The 21,267-nt window shown below is 37.4% G+C and overlaps 1 protein-coding gene across 1 annotated transcript in view; it reads right to left on the reverse strand.

The window, feature by feature from the left end:
• The window catches only part of EPC2 (enhancer of polycomb homolog 2), a 54,051-nt gene that overhangs the window by 2,735 nt on the left and 30,049 nt on the right, over positions 1-21,267 (reverse strand). Inside the window, exons 3-12 of the mRNA XM_063116569.1 lie at positions 19,831-19,976; positions 15,805-16,011; positions 13,836-13,984; positions 13,357-13,486; positions 11,348-11,539; positions 10,340-10,429; positions 8,270-8,415; positions 7,811-8,154; positions 1,459-1,595; positions 35-191 (exon numbers count right to left, since the gene is read on the reverse strand). Of these exons, the coding sequence (XP_062972639.1) occupies positions 35-191; positions 1,459-1,595; positions 7,811-8,154; positions 8,270-8,415; positions 10,340-10,429; positions 11,348-11,539; positions 13,357-13,486; positions 13,836-13,984; positions 15,805-16,011; positions 19,831-19,976 (1,698 nt within the window). The remainder of the gene's footprint in view (positions 1-34; positions 192-1,458; positions 1,596-7,810; positions 8,155-8,269; positions 8,416-10,339; positions 10,430-11,347; positions 11,540-13,356; positions 13,487-13,835; positions 13,985-15,804; positions 16,012-19,830; positions 19,977-21,267) is intronic.

A 21,267-nucleotide genomic window follows, 5' to 3' on the forward strand; every position in this document is an offset into this window, starting at 1 on the left:
AGTTTATATGAGAAAAGTAGTAAAATTTCCATACCTGTAGGCTGTACAACACCATTGATATTGTGGCTGGTGCTCTGTTCCTTCGTCACCTCACTTCGACTGGGAGCAGGTGCACTCACCACTGCAGATGCAGCAAAATGGGCGCTGGCTGAGTCAAGCGTTTTCGACATACAGTCAGAGGTACTTGAGCCCTGGGGTATTTGAAAAGAACAGATATCACAATTGTAGACTAATGGTAAGAGACTGGTGAATTAACTCAGTGCCTCCTATGAATAGAAGCTGAAATCTGAACTAAACCTGGTGTTACTCCCTTCCAAAGTTATATCACAGAATGAGAAGACCTCAAATAGATTACTTCCTTTACTTCTATCACCTCAACATTCTGTTAGCCAGTTTTTTCAGGACAGGCCCCACCACTAGGCAGAATAAGGCCTCAGGTGGTGGATGCTAGGTTATGTGTATGGGGTGATGGTAGTGGTGATAGGTCGCACTAGCAGTCCCCCCCCATCTGATTCCCTTTGTTGAAGCACTGAAAGCTAGTCCGCTTCCCTAACATGCAGTGCAGGACAGTGTGTTAGGAAGGATTCAACTGCCAGTCTGCTCAGCTTATGGATGTGGCTTAGGGTGGGCAGATATATTAAAACCATCACATGTAAGATGAAAAGCCCCTTAAATGTACTGCTATTTGATTGATCCATGCTGTACCATTTTTGTGCATACACGTATCATGAACCAATTACAGATATGGGCAGCCATCAATGGACAACTATCACGGCCCATGGCAGTACTTCAGCTGTCACGAACACAGTAGTTGCTGTTGTCTCAATTGCTATTGAGCATGGTGTGGAGAATGTGGTTAGGGAGTCATTTTTCTCCCTCTCCCATAATACTAGAACCTGGGGACATCCCATGAAGCTGATTGGTGGGAGATTCAGGACAGATAAAAGGAAAGACTTCTTTACACAGTGCATAGTACAACTATGGAAATCACTACCACAAGATGAAATGATGGCCACCAATTTGGATGGCTTTAAAAGGCGGTTACATACATTCCTGGAGGAGGCTATCAATGACTACTAGTCCTGATGGCTATGTGCTAGCTCCAGTATCAGAGGAGTAAGCCTATAGGCACCAGTTGCTGGGAAACATGGTAGGGGGTGCTGTTGCACCATGTTCTGGTTGTGGTTCCCTGGTCCGACAGCTGGTTGGCCACTGTGTGAATAGAGTGCTGGACTAGATGGACCCTTGGTCTGATCCAGCAGGGCTCTTATGTTCTTAGCATCAATTTAGCATCATGTGAACAAAAAAACCACACTGGGTGAACCACTCTTTAAAGGCTCAATTTCCAACCTTTTATATTTTCACATCCAAGAAAAGAAATATCCAGGAGGAAATAGAACTGGCTCTCAAATTATGTTTCTGATAGATGAAAAACTGTTCTCCAGAATGGAATATTACCTGTGCTTTTGGATGCGTCTGTTGGGAGGAATGCTGAGACTGCTGTTTCTGCTGAAGCTGAGCAAGTTGCTGTCTTTGCATTTGAACTAATTGCTGTTGATGTGTTTGAAATTGTTCTTCTGTAATACCCCCTGTTACTGCAGAAAAGAAAAAGACTATGTTTAAATTTATCCTAAGAGTACGACACAATATAATTCATTGTAAACTTACAAGAATATGAAAGCAGGACAAAACGTTTTGCACAGACTAGTTAAGCAATGTACAGAAGCGTCATGAAATTATTCATTTTAATATTGTTGAACTGGATACTAATTGGTTTATGCCAATGAACTGCCTATTTCTAGTAGATCATAACATTAAACAGTTGATTAATAGTGCATCAATTCAAGTGATATATAAAAATCACCATTTATAGAAAACTATTTTAAAATGCACTATCTGATACTTCAGGGGTCCATAAGCAAGGTGCCCATGGGCACCTCCAATGACACCTGCGGATACCTGTAAAAACATACCACCCATTTTTAAATATACGTACATAGATTTGTATGAAATGCATACAACTTTCTAGCAATTATACATAGCTTCAACAAAATATATGCAAATAAGCCAAATATTCCGTTTGAACGTGGCATCTATAGGCCACTTGTTCAAACTTTGGAAGTGTTGTAAGGTCCTCAATCCATTGCATTATAGGAGGCGAGCGTTTATCCTTCCAATGTTGTAATATTAAGACTTTTAGTTGTCAAACGGGCAAAGAGGATCCATTTTTGATGACCATTTGTTAATTTCCAGAAAGCAGGTAAATAATTTAAAAGAGCGTGTGCATCAGTGCATATTGAAAACAGTTCCACTACAACATTTATCCGTGCAATAACCTCCTCACTAAAAGATGGCAACTACTGGACATTGCCAAAGCATAAGCATCGGCTGTGCTGCACCACCAGCAATTACCCAAATTAGAGAATTCCTTTCTAAAAGGCAACCCAAGTTTTTGCTCAATAAGATACAGCCTAATTTCCAGAGACACAACAGGCAGACACCAACTCAGCTATCCACCAATGAGGCATTTTGTGGTTGTGCCCACAGTGGTTTCTCAAATTCACAAATGTGCCCATGGGTCCAAATGCTGCCAGAAAGGAAGCCATTTAACAGCTCCAGTTAACATCCACCATTTAAACTGCAATTAAAGAATTACTCAATTACTAATTAATGTTTTCTGTAAAATGAAGGATCAATGAGTTTCCTTTTCCGTTTCTTTGAATAATTAAGAACATTGTGGCTCTGTGTTTTGAAAATCAGGACTATCTTACTAAAGTAACAGATGAAGACATTTGGTACAGCTGCCAACTTTGCAGGCAAGTGAAACAATGGGTATGGCATTTTGGGGGTGGCAGATTTACATGAAACATGAGAGAACAGTGTCCTTCATATTCCACATTAAAAGGGAATTATGGTGGTTCTTCCGACACAGCTATTATCTTTGTATGGGGGAAATGCGAACAATGTATATTCATCAATGTTTAACATTTCCAAAAGTGAATAAAATGTATTAAATGTGTCAAAGATTTTCTACAAAGAAACAATTTCAGTGTATGCTAGTTTGCACTTCACACTCAACAATGGTTTAGCACTACATGTACAAGCTGTAATAAGCCCAAGCCAAAGCTTAAAATCGATACCTTTGTGACAATATAAGGAATCTGAGAATTTATACTGTCTAAATAATAATATGAATTAATGTTTCATGTTACAGATGAACCAGAGGTTGCCATTTTAAACAAATCCTGGCTAATGCAATAAGTCAGCCTCACTACCCATGATTTGAAGTTGGTTTGTTTAAAAACTGAACAGATTGTTTTAAACCACAATTTCTCATTTGTAACTAAGAAGCCAAGATCCGACGAGAGTGAAAGGGAACACTGCAGAAGTCATGCTCCCAGACACGTGGAAGGACAAGGGAAGGGGCAACATGTGAGCTCAAGGCTCAGTGCAACTAGTATGAGTATTTCCTGGTTCAATTAAAACCAAATCTGGAGCTCAAGTTCATATGTGAGCTCTTTATTGAAATATATATTTATGAACCATTTACTAGATATTTATATTGTATAAAAACTTACTTTCATATTATGTATATGTTTAGATAACTGTTATTCCTGAAGTCACCACAGTTTTCTAAAGGCTAGCGTAACTCAAATGATTGAAATCAAAGCCAATGAATCAAAAACAGATTCCCAATTTTTGCATCTTATTAATGACCTTGTCTTACGTTCATTAGTTTTATTTTCCCTTCATTCGACTGTCGTACAGCTCTTCTATTGTAGCTCTGTAACTCTAGTGTAATTTGGACCAAGGAAGCAAATCCCCAAGGAGTTTAGGAGAAAACACAGACTTTCCCCAGCCCCCTTTTTAGTGGTTATCGTAAAGTTTTAAAAAGGAATACACATGAGACAAAAAGGGTATGATATTTCTCAACAATTTTAACCCATTTCAAGTTTGTGGCCATATTTGGAACTGGAAAAACATTTCAAATTCTCCAGTGTAGGCTTGAAATATTTGGCAACTAGCATCAGACTCTTAGGTGTACACATGCTGAAGAAAACATTTCATATGCCTACACACTTTTCCAATATTAAAAGGAATGTGTGCACTTAGAAAGCTATAGGGAGGATGCTGGTTCTCTCTATAGGGATTTCCCCCCACATCCATGTGGAAGTATTCAAACATGCAAACTTCTATTTGCAGCATAAAGTGATACAGGCTAGAAAATATGTTACTTGCATGGTGAGTGGTATATCTATAGAAACTAAGTTTTTAATTCAACAGCAATGCATTACAGTTACAAAGAATGTCCAAAATGTTGTAAAATATGATATTCAAACGTGAATATTGACAATCCAAGACATATTTCATGGATGTAAAATGCAGAGATACACTGGTGACTGTTAATAGTCCCCAGAATGTGATCAGCTATCAAAGTTTGGATATTTATTATAACATACATATTACTAGCTTTGACATCAACTGTGTACTTTCAGATCAACAAACAGATTGGGGAGTATCCACTGTTAGCCCTACTTAGAGTAAACCCACTGAAATGAATTGGACTTGTTAGTGAATAATTTAAGTCTCCTTCACCTCAATAGGTCTATTCTAAATAGAACTAACATTGGATACTACCTATTGTTTAGTGGTAGTTTTAGAATTGCACTGCTGTGAGCATTCAGCTGCAGTGCTATGCAAGCATAATGTTGAACATGACTATATTTTTCCAGCTTCTTTAAAAATATACTCTTTGCCCATCTTTAGTTTTGAAAGATTAAAATTAATCAAGGAGTTACAAAGCAAAGATGAATTTAGTGGAAAACCTAAAATTGTTGGGGTTTTATCTGCAAGGAACTTTTCACAACACAGTCTTTCAGGCTGCAATCCTATACACACTTACCTGGGAGTAAGTACCATTTAACTCAGAGACTTACTTCTGAGTAGTCACGATTAGGATTACACTGTGAGAAACATGAGGTTCAAGTTCATTAAGATTGTTTCTTACAGCATTAAATCAGCTAGTTCCTTTTACTGAAACTGCCATCCTTTCTAAAGCAAAGAAAGGAAAACGAATATACAAGATAAATCAGGGCTCTAGAACATCTCCCAGTGGTAAAGACTGCCCATCGAGAAGAATGGCTGAATATTAGCCTTTTCAGCAGTATGCAGCATCAGCCAATTTCATACTTCCTCTGTTGTGGCACCCTAGTTGTGGAATGCCCTCCCCTTGGAGGCCCAACTGGCACCAACGCAGGCTACGTTTAGGCGCCAAGTTAAACTGTGGTTTTTTATCAAAGCCTTTGAGGGTTAAATTTGCCTAAAGCTGCACATAGTTTTAATTGTTTTTATTGCTTTTAAATTTTCCACTGGTTTAGCTTGTTAATGGTTTAATACATTTTTAGCTGTGTACCTTATTTATTGTTTTATACTGTTTGATTTTATCTGCATGCTGTCCTGAGATTCCAATGATATAGGGCAGGATACAAATGTTTTAATAAATAAATAATACTGCATAAATCAAAACATGAGGACTGGGAAACTTTCCTCACAAGCATATACAGATCTTGGATAAATAGGAACTCTCGGGTTATTTATTTATTTATTTCCCCCCACCCAACTGCAAAAGGTAAACTTGGTCAGTTGGTAAATCTGAGATATTAAGTAGAGAAGAGCACCAGGATTTCTGCTGATTTTATGAAGTTATCAAATTCCATGCTGGGGTTGGTGGAGCAGGACTGCTAATTACCTTTCTACACACTTAGGGTTTTTTGAATGTTAAATCCATGTTTCCCCCCCATATACATAGTAATACATGTCTCCCTTTAAAACGATTCTTTTGTTGGGGGTATATTATATTTTCTCTATCAAAGAAAGTTTTTTCCCCAGAAAGTACATTTAATGCTATTGTGACTGCTGTGTAGGATGTGCTTTTAAGAATCAGAGGGCGCAATCCTATGACTTGTAGACGAGTCAGGGAGGCCTTAGGATCTGAGGTCAGAGACAGCACTCCGATCGTGGATCCAGGCATACCCTGCCCCCATGGTGCCAGTGCAGAGAGAATCAAGTTGGCTGCATCTTCAAGGTCGTAAAGGCGACCTCATAGAGGGGGTAAAAGGGAGTGTGCTGGTGGGCAAGGAGGGGAATGGGGAAGCCGGGATACAATATATACCCAGGCCTCTTCAGCCTTCTTCCCTCTGGTTCCGACACACTCCAGCTAAACAGTGGAAAAGCCCGTCTAGTCAAAATGCAGAGCAGGAGAAACATGGAGATAAAGATTGGCTCCACTGCTCTGCATAGGATGTCTGTAAGCCTCCGGGTTCAGAGGGTTACGGGCATCATCATAGGATTGCACACCAAGAAATGCTATGATTGGGTAGACACAGTGAAATGAATGGGCCTTACATCAAACTAACTGTAAGTCTGGATCCAATGCAATGTAATCATTATTATTGCAATGACATCTAATTTCTGTTGATGTATTTTCAAAAGTAAGCTTTACAACATAAAACTAAACGTAAAACAATTTATAGTTCATTTTTTGAGGGGCAATTATTGTTCTGCTCTCAAAAGGGGTCTACTGAGTGCCTTGAAATTAATGCAATGTAATTGGCACAGGCACTTGAATTTGATGGTTTGACCTGGTAATGGATAGAAATACTCAGACTGCTAGGGCTGGTTCTGTTTTCATTAAACTTGAGGAGAGGTTTTGACAGGAACATGGGATCAAAGCCATACAAAAATACCAAAGCATGTGTCTTTATCACACTGCTATATATACAGGAATCATGGACCTGTTACTGCTGACATTTTAAGCAACCAAGCCATTTTTATTCACACTGCTTACAGAATGTATCAAGTATAGACAGGAAGCAAGTGCTAAAAGTTAAGATCTTTAAAATATTACTGAATTACTGGGATATAGCGAATGCCATTCCTGCCTCATGGTAAAACAGGGCAGTATGTATACTGCAAGTCTATGAGAGCAATTTGGAGCAGTATTTCTTCCACCTTCACTACAGCCACTTAGGATCTATTAGCTCTGGGGGAGGACAGAAGAGAATCAGTCCCAGACAAAAATCAATGGCCTAATATAATGGTATTAATTTTTTTTTACAAAATTTGTAAAATGTATTTTTTGTATTGGCAGAAAAGTGGTAAATAAAAGTAATAAATAAATCCACAGGAGCAGTGAAAACCCATAGAACGCCTCATGGGTTGAAGAATTCAGCTTCCTGAGATTCTCAGGTGTTATTTAACAAATCAAAATACCAAACAAATTTCTAACACCTACAATTATAAATATATGTTTGTCTGTTATTAACAATGGCTGCTAGAATCTCAGAAACAAGATGGGAGGGCTGCATAAGATGTTTTTTAACATCTATAATTCAGGTGCAGTACACGGTACTGATGCAAATTCATTTACTATCTTCAGATGTGGCTGTATCTAACAGGGTGGCTTTGGCTTGGGAATTGCATTAATGATCTAGAACAGAGGTGGGCAACTTATGGCCCTCCAGATGTTTAAGCCTACAACTTCCATCAGCTCTAGCCAGCATAGCCAATGGTGAGGGATCATGGGAATTTCATCTTATGTAACAAAAATGTGCAATGGACAAAGTATTTGTTTCAGAATACAAGGCATTCATTCACTGATTTTATTCATTCATTTATTTATTTATTTATTGCAATAATCCCATCCCGACCCCCAAACTAGACACACACAATTGTCACTGCTAAAATCTACAGCCAGGTCCCAAGTGTAAGACAAGAAATATATATTTCAAGTTTGGAAATCCTTGCTTACCTGATATGCCATTCTTGCTGGTGTTCAATAAAGCTACAGAAGGTGCAGAAACTCTTTTATTATTCACAGCCTGCCCTTGTTTCCTTGAGGTACATTCTTCACTATCACTGTCCTGTAAGTTTAGTAGCCTTGGTTGGAAACACTGTAGTCGACATGATCTGATATTGCTTAGTATTTCAGAAAGGGAAAGTCTATTTTCACAATGTTTATTGGAAGCATTGGTCCGTGAAAAATTAGAAGAAAAGTCTACGTTTTGGGAAGAGCTTGAACAACTGTTTAGCATATCTGGGTCAATCTGTTTCAGGACAGGATCATGCTCTGTGGCTATCCGGTCCATCAATACCCTGTTTTTGAAGGGGAAAAAAAGAAATAAAGGAAGAAACATTAATATCAATTTAAAGTATTTGACCTTAACTACCAGAAAATGGGTTCAACTCAATAGGTGGTTGTTGTATTTACCTTCCACCCCTGCCAACTCGTCTTCTTGCAAATCCTATACATCTTCTTGGAACAGTAAGTGTTGTCAGGCAATGCCTATACCTTAGCTTATCCAATTCTGCCAGTTCTGGATTTTCATGAGAATAATTAGTTTGGTCCAAACGAGCCTGCAGAAGATAAAATAAATAAATAAATTTATTTTTTATTATTGAGAGGGAAATAAATAACTGCATAGAACTATTATTATAAAACATTATTTGGGTTGCAAGCAAAATGACTTTCACAAAGCAGAGAAAATAAAGTGAAAGGTGGAACAATTATGTAAGAGAACACATAAAAAGTTAAAATCCTTCAACTTGTTCCCATGAATTTCACTCATTCTGGTCCACAAGTAAACTTTTTTGTTGTTGAATGCAGTAACGGTACCTGGCTTTCTAGCTAGACACCTAATTCTCTCCTCAAAAATGCATCCACTGTTTTCAATGAAATTACAGATGAGCCGGCCATGTATTCAATCTTTTATCCCCAGATGACTGCTGATCATGAAGATGTTTTCTCCCTACGTTCTATTTAATAATGAGAGTCAGGGGAGCAATGCAAGGCATGCACCTCTGGAGTCAGACATACAGAACAGATGCCAAGGCAGCAGTGGCCAAAATCTGAAATATGCCTAATATGACATGTAAGTCTAGACAGAGGCCAGGCAAGTGAGACGCAAATTTGACTGGATTCATTAGAGCACAGGAAAGTACCCTATTTCTTCGATTCTAAGACACACTTTTTTTCCCATATAAACATCTCTAAAAATGGGGTGCGTCTTAGAATCGCGGGTGTGTCTTAGGTTTTTTTTTTCTGTTGGTGGTACTGAAATTAGTGTGCATCTTACAATCGATGGCGTCTTACAATCGAAGAAATACGGTAGAATTCAGACCTAGAGAGAGGGCAACAGTTAGATGCAGCCATTTATATCCTAGAGCCCTGAATAATCTTCAGGCACAATATGGAGATATGATTTGATTAGGGCTAATTACTAAAAAACTTGAGTAATTATAAAATCTACTACTATAAGATTTTGCCCTTCTACCATATTGTTGTCTTGAAACAGTTAGTGTAGACAATGTGACTGGGTTTGGTCCTTCGCAGCAAGGGAAGCAACCACGGGCGTGCCTGCCATTTGCATTATTACCCATGTTGCAGTGCAGATGACATGATAACACATGGGGAGCCCCCAACTGCTCCGCCTCACCAAGGGACGGGATTATCTGCTGCTGCTGCAGCAGCACTTCCTGGAAGGGGATTATTTCCCAGGTCAATAGAGGCGCACTGGGCAAGAGCAGCCGGGGTTTCTGCCACTCTTGCCTGGTGACTCTGTAGGCACGAGGAAAACTCCACAGAGCCCGCCACACGACATGCAACACAACGGTTGTGCAGGAAGTCTCCTCTGCTCAGCATTAATATTCTGCATGGAGTGCTTTCCAAAAGAACTCCACCGTTGCATGGAGTTTTACCGCCAGACAACACATTTCACAACGGTGGTGTAAAAACTCCACTGTGGAGTTCTAAAACCACAGTTGAGAAATGTGTTGTCTGAACTGAGCCAAAGTGTTTTCCTTTTGACCAAACATCTGTCTTGGTCAGAGTTTCTAAGGTGCATCTCCTACCACAAGTACTTGCTCAGACCCTTAGGTCATCTTCAGGGGCTCCCCTCCAGGTGCCCCCACCAAAGGAAGCTAGGCAGGTAATTAAAAGAAAGAGCCTTCTCAGTGGTAGCACCCCACTTATGGAATGAAACTCCCCAGAGCTTCACCTGGTACCTACATTGTTATCTTTTCAGGGCAAAGGCCTGGCAAAGACCTTTCTTTTGTCCCAAGACCTAGTTTTAGGTTATTATAGCTGTTTTTATCAATTCCCATGCTGTTTATTGTTTCTTATATTGTATTTTATTCTTTTAAATATTTGCATTCTATTTTATATTTTTAACTGTGTTTTAAAATGGCATTAGTTTTTTTAACTGCTTCCAAACTGCCCAGAATTGAAATTATGTGCTAAAGAATTAAATAAAGAGGTCTTAATAAAAGCAAGAATTCTTACAGCATAATACTGGCATCCTGCTCTTCTTCTGAAAGCACATGCTCCATCAGGATCATTTTCTTCTTCTGGTTCCGATACTGGTGAGGGTACCTAGCAACCAAAGAGGTTTAATTAAAAACAACAACACTATTATACTAAATGATTATAGCTGATGAACACTCTCCTCCCTTGGTTTTAGCACTACACAACATTCTAAATCTGACTGAAATACAACCTGTGTATTTCAAGTTGTATTTCAAGTTGTGGCACCCCGGCTGTGGAATGAGCTCCCCAAGGAGATTTGCTTGGCACCTACATTATATGCTTTTAGACGCCAGGTGAAGACCTTTTTATTCTCCCAGCATTTTAACAGTCTATAAATAAATTTTAACTCGGTGTTTTAAATTTGTAATTTTGCATTGCTGCTGTTTTTATCTGGTTGAGCTTTTATATTGTATTTTATATTATGGTTTTATACTGTTGTTTTATACTTTGAATGTTTTTAATTTTTGTGAACCGCCCAGAGAGCTCCGGATATGGGGCGGTATAGAAATGTAATTAATAAATAATAAATAATAAATAAATAAATAAACTTAAAGATCACAATAAGTTCCATCAGCCACCATCCAAGAAACAGGGAAAGTAGTTTTGTGAGTAAGGGAGCTGTAGAATTGCTTTTATCCAAATTAACCCCCCATATCCCAGAATGCATAATCTTTTCAAAATAGAAGAGACTTTCCAAAAGAGTTTGTGATGTGTTGGGAGGGGTCATCTATCCAAAAAAGTCCACTGGGCTCATTTAGGCCCTTTGTGCAACCCTAGGCAGCTTTTTGGATTTCAAGTCATCGTTAATTTATGGTATAACATTCCAACATAAACCTATGGTAAAAAGATAAATGACTTATTTTTAAAGAATCAAAGTCACTTCCTATTTTACATAGCGTTTTTTCTTCATTTTTCCCAATAAGCCAGAGTTCTTCATTACATGCAAAAAGGAAATTGTACTATAACTTCGTTTATTTTGATTACCTGCGGGAATTCATCTTCATCTGAACTGTGGAAGTCATATTGTTTGATATCAGTTTTGCTGATCACAGGCAAAGGCTCAGTAGTAGACTGCTGAGGATTAATTACACTCTCAGTTTTAGGCTTCTTTGGATACTTCTTCTTTTGACGGACAACATCAGACACTTCCTCTTTTAGAGATGAATGATGAGCATGCTGTTTGTATATAGCACATTTTGGAAAAAATCCCCCGCAAGTTTGTTAGTAATTATTTTCATGGTACAAATAAAAAATTGCTAATACCCACCCTCCCAGTACTCCCATGCTCAGCACTGTTCCTGAACAGGTTTTAGAAAATTACATTTATATAGCTCTGAAGAAGTATTAATTACAAAATGTCATATTCAACAATTAGGATATATAATATTTAGTATCTCTTTTAACGTACCCATTACATTTCTAAAAGGTTGGTCTAGTGCACACTATTCTGCTAAAAAGAAGTTCCTTAAAGTAACTTCAAACTTCTCATGCCTCCAATGTCATAATGTTAAGCTTAACTTATATCACACTTCAATTACTAATAAAACTGAATATTTTCCCCAAACTGAAGACATTTCATCAAAACAAAAAAAATCAAAGGAAGTTAAACAATCAATATGAGTTTGGTACTCATGCAAGTATGAACGTAACTCAAGAGTGATAGGTGCCTACAATATAATAACCACTAGGTGTCATCAAAGTTAAATACAAAAGAGAAACATTTTAAGTAGATGTACTCTTCTGGATATAAAATACTTGGAAAAAATGGTGTGTGTGTGTTTTTAAATTAAGAAACATCAGAAGATATTTACTGCAAATAATCCAATTCTCAAAGCTCAGCAAGCACAAGTCTCTCTGAAGTAATTACAATTGCTACTATTACAGTGGTGTGCAAACCGCATGGACAATTATTTCTTTAGCAATATTAAGCAAATCATCCAATATCTAGCTTGTGCTGGAATACTGGTTAATCAATTTGGCAAATAATTGTCCAAAAATCTTTAATCTGCTGATAATTCTTCTAAGATGACTAAAGGAAAGCCACAACTAACATTTAAAGCAATCCAATGTTCTTGACTTCTTAGGGTTGCATACAATGTAACACCAGTGGAAAAAGTAAAGGAGTTAAGAGTTGCTTTAGGCAAGCACTAGTGGAACAACTAGCACAAGCAATATCTAGCATAATGAAGTCTTACTGGGCAAGTTTGCATGATCAAATAGGCCAGTGTGGCTTAAATAAACCACAGTTGGGTGCAGCACAGGCAGACAGTCATAATGAATACTGAAGCCGCAGCTGGTCATGTCATCTGAAACCTGGCAGAAGGGATTGTGTGGCTTCATCTAGGATTACCTGAGGGTTGTTAAAAACTGCTGCCCGGATTTGGAAAATATGACAAATGTCAGCTGCGGCTTGAACATTCAAAAACTCCCAGCATGCACTGGGGTTCACTATAGCTTAAATAAGCCACAGTGGGTTCTCATGATGGTGCATGACTGGTGAAAGTACTTATGTAATAGTTTTGCAAGCTGAAGAAAAGTATAGCATTTGATCCTTGGAAAGGATGAAACGGGGTTTCCACAAGCAGTAGAAGTTTTGCACGTGAGGAGGAATAAAGCCACTGGATACAACTCTAGAAAGCTTTCAGTATCAGGTTATGGATGCAGCAAAGTCCCAAAAACGGTCTCCTCTACTCCAACTTTTTCTAACAAGTTGCATAATCCAAGAAGCACAACAAGCCTTTCTAAGATTCATTGATCAACTGCTATTGATGTTCAAAGTGCTAATACTAAAAGTCAGAAATATAATTGATTGCATTTGTCTATTATCTGATATAGACACTGATTTTTAATTTTTGCTTTTCTCTACCAAAATAAACATAGAAGGAAGTGAGAAAATAATTATTACTGTATGCCCCCCAAAGAACCTCAACTACGTGGGAAAAGAAGATGTCTTGGCTAACTAACTGAGAGAGATCAGTATGAAAGTAATTTACCTTAACTTTACATTCTTGAACTTTGTGATTTCCATTATGAAGAGCTGCTGGAGTGGTGTTCATCTCTTTTTCAGTTGTATTAAGTTTGACTTCATTAAGTATTTCACCTCCATAATCACCCAAATGATACCTTAAATAAATAAATTTTAAAAACCTTACTAATCATTGAGGTAGTACATTAAATGTGCCAAGTGCTTCAAAACCTTTTTGTATTCTCATAGAAACCCTGCAAGGCAGGTCATACTTATTCCTGTTTTACAAATGGAGAATAAGGGATGATGGAAAATAACTTGTTCAAGGCCACTCACTGAATTTATGGCAGATACTGGATAGGACACCAGGTCTGCAGAGTGCAATATCCCATAAAACGTATTATATTTACTAATAACGGCCAATACACATTTCAACTAAAACATGCTATTATCTGGAATACAAGCTGAACCTTTGATAAGAATGGTTAACTTGGATGAAAGTGTTACCTTTTCTCCACAACTTCTAACGTCAAATGTAACAATTCTCGTTTTGTTTTCTCTCGTCTTTTAATCATCTCTAAAATCGTTATAGCTCTACTGAACTCCCTTCTTAATTTCAGCATCTTCTCATAAGAGGCTTCATCATTCTTTCGATTCTGTAGGAAACAAATATTTGAATAAAAAGTGTATCTAGAAGGTGAGTTTAAACAAACGTACTGTGTGTAGGTTTTAGCCATGAATATTTAAGGTTAGAGCCAAAGTTCAAGTGAAATTCTGCTTGTGCAATGGGGCTTTTCTGCCCCTTCCTCCCCATGCACCGAAAAATCTGCTCAAAAATACAGCGGCCTGTAAAAATACCATTGGATGGGGAGAATGGGGCTATAGCAGGAGGGCGAAATTGGAAGAAGTATATAAACACACAGAATTTACTCTTCAGATAAAAGTGTATTAAAATCTGTCTATATTTTGGTATGCTTCTTTATGGGGAAAATGGTTTTCCACTTTTTATAGCTAAATATAAAATTTTATATTTCCAGCCATAAATACAAAATTCCATCAGAAAAACAGTGCTAGTATGTGGAAGGAAAACAAAAAGAATTGTATGGACAACTGTAGACCAAAAAAAGTTTGTGTGAATATCGCACATATGTGTGAGAGTGTTTGTGTGTAGCATCTTCTGAATTTGACTCAGAAAAGGCTTATGTTATAATAAACCTAACTTAAGGTGCCACATGATTAAAAGAAGTGTTTTTGCTGGAATTGCTAACACAGCTATCCCCCCAGAAGCTGTATAAGTAGAACATGCACCTGTGTAGAATGTGCCCATTGGGTTGGATCCTGATTTCGGTGCAAAGAATTGGGCTGGGGGAAACAGACTTCCCTAATCTCTCCTCCCCAAGGCAGCTCCTTCAGTCTCTGAAAATGCTTCTCAGAGCTACTTTAGTCAAGAGAACAGGGTAAGTCAGGAGAACAGGATGTGATGTGGTGTGTGTGTGCTTGTGTGTGTAAGAAGCTGTAGGCAGAAGGAAGGAATGGGAAATATCCCTCACACAAGTGGCAATGAGTTTTCCATAAATGCCATTATTTATTTACTTGGCATATTTACAGCCCACTTTTCATCATGAAAAGGCTCCCAAAGTGGTTGTCAATTAAGCAAAGGATTGAAAACAAAATTACAATAAGAACAGTAAAGTGTAACACAAAATCATAAAAGCAGCGGAAATATAAACAGCAAAAATATCAAACAAACAGAAACAGAATAAAATCATTCAGGAGCATGCAATCAAACCAACTAAAATGCTTGAGTAAATAATTTTTACCTGCACCTGAAACTTAGGTGCAGGTAAAGTAGGAATGGAACCAATGAAGTGTGATAGGCCTGATATACATCTCAGCCAGCCAATCCAAAAGGGTGACACAGTTGATGATACTGAAAGCCACTGAAAGGTCCAGGAAAATTAGTAGGCTTGCATTTCCCTTGTTTTTCCTACAAAGTTCATCCTATAGGGTGGCCAAGGTAGTTTCAGTTCCAAACAAAGGCCTGAATCTGATCTTAGGTAATCAATGGCAGCTAAAAGTGTTTAGAACTCCCACACCCACAAAAGCAACTTCCTCAAAAACGAGAAGGTTTGAAACCAGCCTATAGTTAGCATAAATGTTAGGGTCTAAGATATAGAAAAGAAATTTGATTTGCATCAGCTACTAATAGGTATAGATACAGAATTGCAGACAATCCACACCCATGAATAAATTGTACCAAAGGATAAGTAGCAGAATGTGACAGATACAAGATCAATTACATCCAAATTTGGATGCATACTGCATTCTTGATACCTATAGCGCTCTAAAAAACAGAATGAGAATGCAATTGTATTCCTATGAATTTTACTCATGGTCTTATTAAAACCTCTTTTATTCTTAATTTAGGTGAATAGATGTTTTAAGGCAGGGAGGCTGCAAAAATTCAGATGGTTACCTTTCTAGTCTGCATTTTCTCAGTTCTCCTCCGAAAAGCCACATATGGATCGTTGTTGGTGGAGCCATCTCTTTTTTCTTGTTTGATTTGGGGGATGAGGGAAGGACCTCTGCAGTTCTTACGTTTTCTTACCCAGTAGTCATAGACAGCCTTAATAAGATAATCGTCCTCATTTAGCAGCAACTTAGCTTCCTGAAGTGTTACAAGCTGAAAATGATATAAAATGTATTTGTTAGATTAACAAGAAAGATTTTAATAATTGTCCTTCACAATAATCCAAGATGAGAAATTTTGCAGAGAAAATGTAATATATAAAAACATACAGTGTCAGCTATTAGAACTTTCGTTTCTTCGTATAATTAATATTGCCAGTGTGAAGAAAACAATGTGGTATATATTGAGAATAAATGAAACATAGTGGCTACCAAAAATGTGAAACAAGATTATAATATCTGACACTTTATGATGTAACACTTCCTTTTAAAAAGGAAGTATTTTTAAATTCTTCACTGTCTGAATTACAGTACCTGCATCCTTTTCATCCTCTGTAGCAGCAGATCTTGACCTTAAGTACATGTTAGATTTCCACAATGTTTCCAGCAATAGAAATTAGGAGTTTCAAATTGATGTCAGTTGATAGAAGACCAATATATTTACTACTTCAACAAGCTTAATTTTGCTAAATGATTAAGGACTAAAATTACAACATGTAATCTACATTTATGTGCCAAAATAATTATGTCTTTTTCTCCTCAGATTCAGAGAGGCAGTGTGGTAGCCCTATCACATTTTATATCAAAATGTAAAACAAATGCCCACTTTCTTGTATTACAGAAGTTGTCTTCAAATGACATTCTACCCTTTAAGGGACACCTCTTTGAGGATTTTATATTTAGTTCTTAGACCCACAGATTTTTGGAAATTGTACTGTTAAAATGGGGTAACTACAAGGGCTTGAAACTCTACAACAAACTACTATTCCAGCTCCCAAACCAATTTCTGAAGAACTGAGCAGTTCTACAGAATAAAGAAGCAGGCCACTCTTGATCTACATATGATTTGGCTGACATCTACATAGACTTAAATTCTTAAATGAATATGCTTTCCCTTCCGAGGAACAAAGCAAAATAGCTAGTAAGTTCTGGCTATTTTTTTAAAACCTGCATAGTTTTTCCACTCAGCTATTTAGAAACTCCAAACAAAAACTATTTGTTTTTCAACCGAAGGAAAAACAAACTAGAAAATTACATTTCTTAATCTTTACTTAGATGTATTACTGCACTTTAAGGCTGCAATATCTAGATTGCTAAGCTTTATTCCTTGACACAATTACTGTAAGAATAGAAATGATTAGATTCTGGTGGGACTGAGTCAAAAAACCAAAGCTGTGGAAAAAAATACTTTATTATCATGGAACATAATCAAGAACAAACTTGAAGAAAGTAAGTTTCCAAAATGTTTTCTCTCAAAGCCAAGATCAGAATATCTCCATCCAGTGGTCCTAATCTAACTGAAATCTTACAAATAACCTGCCTGACTGATTTTAATGGGACATAACTACAACTAATTTTAGTTGGACTGGGGCAAGTGACTTTAGAGAAACACTATAATGCTTCAAACCACAGTACCTAGTAACTACTTTATCTATCCCAAAAAGTCAGATTTCTGAAACAGTGTGAACATAATAAATACTACTGACATTCCTCCTCCCCAATAGTTTCCAACTTTTGGACTTTCTTAGTGTTTCCAGAGATACATGTCTTGGGAAAAGTAAGAGAGTTTGACCTTCTCCGTCTCCTTTTATTTATTGGTGTCCTCCATGTGATATAGACTATACACTCTGAAAAGCTGAAAATTAAACTTCTCTTATATATAAAAATGTTTCATGGGGTGGCATGATGAACTGGTTCTTAAACTCTGACAGGTTCATTGGCTTCAGGCACATCTGACTACAAGGCCAACTGAACTATAATAATATCAGAATTTCTTCAACTTTTGTTTCTTTTTAGAAACTCAAACATATGACTTAAAATCTCGTAGACGATTCAACAGCATAGTCTCTTCATGAGCAATTTCTTAATATTTCAGCTCATATACTTATAAATGTAAGGTTCCTTTTTTGTTCAATTACACATTTCTTGACAACTTGTTTGAGCTCTGTTGTACTCTAGAACCACAAACTACTTTTTTTTCAAATGAAAACCGATCAGTTCAAAAAAGATAATAAAGTAGTTGGAAGACCTTGCTTTTCAGCCCATAATTGTGTTTTACTAGCATTTGCTCAGTTAACCACTACTGATCATCAACTACTTTATATATCTGAAATGGGTTTTATGAGCATCTTTCCAGTTTCAGATGTTAGAATGTTTATTATGCATCTTAATGCTATGTTGGATTAGGGTAAATGTCTTTCAGTGCCTGAGAATAGAAGACTATTTACCACAGTCAAAACAAACCACTACATTCAGTACACACGTATAAATTGATTCATGTTCTTAGTTCTATGTTTCTTGGTCTCACTTTCTACGTGGATGACATCTACTAGAGATTCGTTTTATTATTATTTGAAGAATGTCTAAAGTTTACACTACTTACTTTCTTACTTATACTAAGGTGGAGGGTGTTGGGGGAAAAATCACCATATGATTTCTGTGGTCCAGTTTCTTCTTCCAGAAGAAAATGATTCCAACAACATTTATGACAGAATTTACTCTTTAACAAGAGCTTCTCTAAATTATATTTAGTCAGTAAGATTAAAATATTTGCCAAAATAAAGAAAATGTCCTAGTTAGAGGGCTCTAAACTCTTTCAATTATTTGATGGCTTTTAAACAACCATTAGTATTTCAAAAATATGAAGCATCTTTTATTAAGCTTGTTCACGATATACATCTCTAAAATATTTTTAGAACTACTGAATAAATATGCAAATATATGATCATTCCTTAAAAATATGGATGAAACTGTAAACCACCTTGCAGTTGATTTGGTGAGGTTCAGGTGACACCAAGCTGCTAAATTATAGCAATGTTATTTGAATTGGTGAGAACAGGGGACTGAACAATTTCCCAGATCAAAAAGGAGGTTTGGAAAGCTTAGAATTGATACTTTTTTGATAATATAAGAGATGTCAAATTTATAGTGATTAAATTATGTGAATTAAATTTCAGGAGAGGTGTTAAAGAAGTAGAGCAAGTAACTGTTTTAATTTGGCAAAAGGCATAATATGGCCCTTTCTGCAACTGTACATTTGGTAAATTCCAGTTAACAATTCTCTTCTAACCTGTATTTTGCATCTGGCAGGACTAAAGCAATCCACAGACCATGTCGATACTGTCTAAGGATCACCTGGCTACATTTCCTTAAGTAATTTGATTTCAGTGCAGATGTTCCTGTTTAAATGGCCTATGTTTTTAAGGGGTAAATGAAGGGTAAAATGGTCTTTACCCCAGCCTTATAATTTAGCATTGGCCACTTGTGAAAACAGCTGCCTTCAAGCCCTCATGTAACTCCTCCCTCACTGCATTCACAGCAGCTGGATCAGAAGCAGGGATATAGCACCTCCCATCACTGCATGCCCATCATCTGGTCTTTGTTGCCTCAAAGAACTACCATCTAGTATCGCAAACACCTCTAAAACGAGGGACAGAATTACACTCAAAGTTCCATGCAACAATAGTAGAGAGGCACGCTCAGCCTTAGCCCTACTGCTGGGACAAGCACTCAACACAGCTTCCTGGCAAGGTGAAGGGCAACTTGAAGCAGGGGAGAGAGGAACTCTACAAGAAAGTGAACTACCCCCTGAGCAATTATCAGTAAGTTTACTCATTCAATTCTACTTCATTACTTAGTAGGATTCTTCACAAAGATATACCATGTCATTTTTTCTGAGAGGCTGTATGTAAGGCTATGGCCTTAAAGCATTACTAATGATATGTAAATAAAGACATTCACATTTAAGAAATCTTATCAAAATTCAACTTTATTAGCAAAATCTGCAAATTTCTTTATTGGGAAAGCATAATACCTGATTAGAACTAGCTTTTTCAAGCCTGTCTATCATAATTTCAAACTGCAGTGGTTTGATTTCCATCTTCCGATTGAGCCTATTTAATAATGTCTCATCTTCTGAGTCCATATCATAATCAGGTTGTTCATTGTCCAGATTGAAGGCTGAAACACAAAAGAAAGAAAATTAAAATCCCATGCTATAAAATGGACAGGTGTATACTAAGATCAATCAGCTGGAAAGAAATAAAAGGTCAACTAAGCTCTGTTCCCAAAACATGGGACTGGTTTACTAGAAAAAACACAGAAAATCAAGATCAATGTGTGCTGCAAGCACAAAGCATCTGCATACTGAAAGAAACCTACAGAAAATATGGTTTCAGATGATTCAAGCAAGTGACCTACCCTACACACTACAAGGGAAGGCAAAATAATGTTTTGGCTACTCAAGAAATAAGCCTTATGTTAAATGCTCAACCTGAAATGATTTCCCCCAATATAAGATGTGAAATTTTTTGGCACTATCACGCAGTAGGTGGTGAGATACCATATCTTAATGTCATAAAATACTCTATAAACTAAGGGTAGCTGGACAGTTTAATGTAATCCACAAATCCAACTCCTGGCCTCCCCACAATTTTAACCAAATCATGCCCCCACCCCATAGCAAGGGTAGGAAACATATGGACCTCCAGATATTTTGGCCTTCAACTCCCATCATCCCTAGCCAGCATGGCCAATGGTGAGGGATTATAGGAGTTGTAGAATAAAACATCTGGAGAGCCACAAGTTGCTCATCCTTGCTTTAGAACGATTTAAAACATGCAAGTCCATCTAAACCCATTCACTGTAATTTGAACAGTGCCAATTCAAGTTGTATTTATCAAGGCCAATTCAATTTGTGACAAAATAAGAGTAGATATTCAAACTTTAAGGAATAGCTGGATAATGGAATAAACAGGATGTGGTATTTCCTTCTATGGCAGGATCTACACTACTGCTTATAACAGTATTGAAGTGAACTGATTTTTTGGGACCTATTACACATTCCATAGTGTTATATCCTGCTTGTTGTAGATCTGGCCTATGACAGTTCTTTTAAAGAATTTTTATGAATAAGCTTTTTTTTAGTATATACTTTTCTTTAGTAATGTATTGGGGGTGTTCAGACAATCACATTGCGGAAAGAAGCCATTGTGGCTTCTCCCCCGCCCCCACACATGCTGCATACGACCACCATTTGTGTAATCCCCCATGATACAGCATGGGTTGGCATGCTGCCTGAACCCGGTGCATGCTGCAGTGGAGGTAGCTTTGTACCCCCCTCCCAACAAACCCTAGTGCAAGTCATGTGTTATAGGGAGGTTACGAAGCCACCCCTGCTACGCCACATGCCAGGTTCAGATGACATGCCAACTCGTGTTGCATTGCGGGGGATTATGCAAGAGGCAGTAAC

This window comes from Elgaria multicarinata, chromosome 2, assembly GCF_023053635.1.
Source record: "Elgaria multicarinata webbii isolate HBS135686 ecotype San Diego chromosome 2, rElgMul1.1.pri, whole genome shotgun sequence".
Classification (NCBI taxonomy): Eukaryota; Metazoa; Chordata; class Lepidosauria; order Squamata; family Anguidae; genus Elgaria; species Elgaria multicarinata.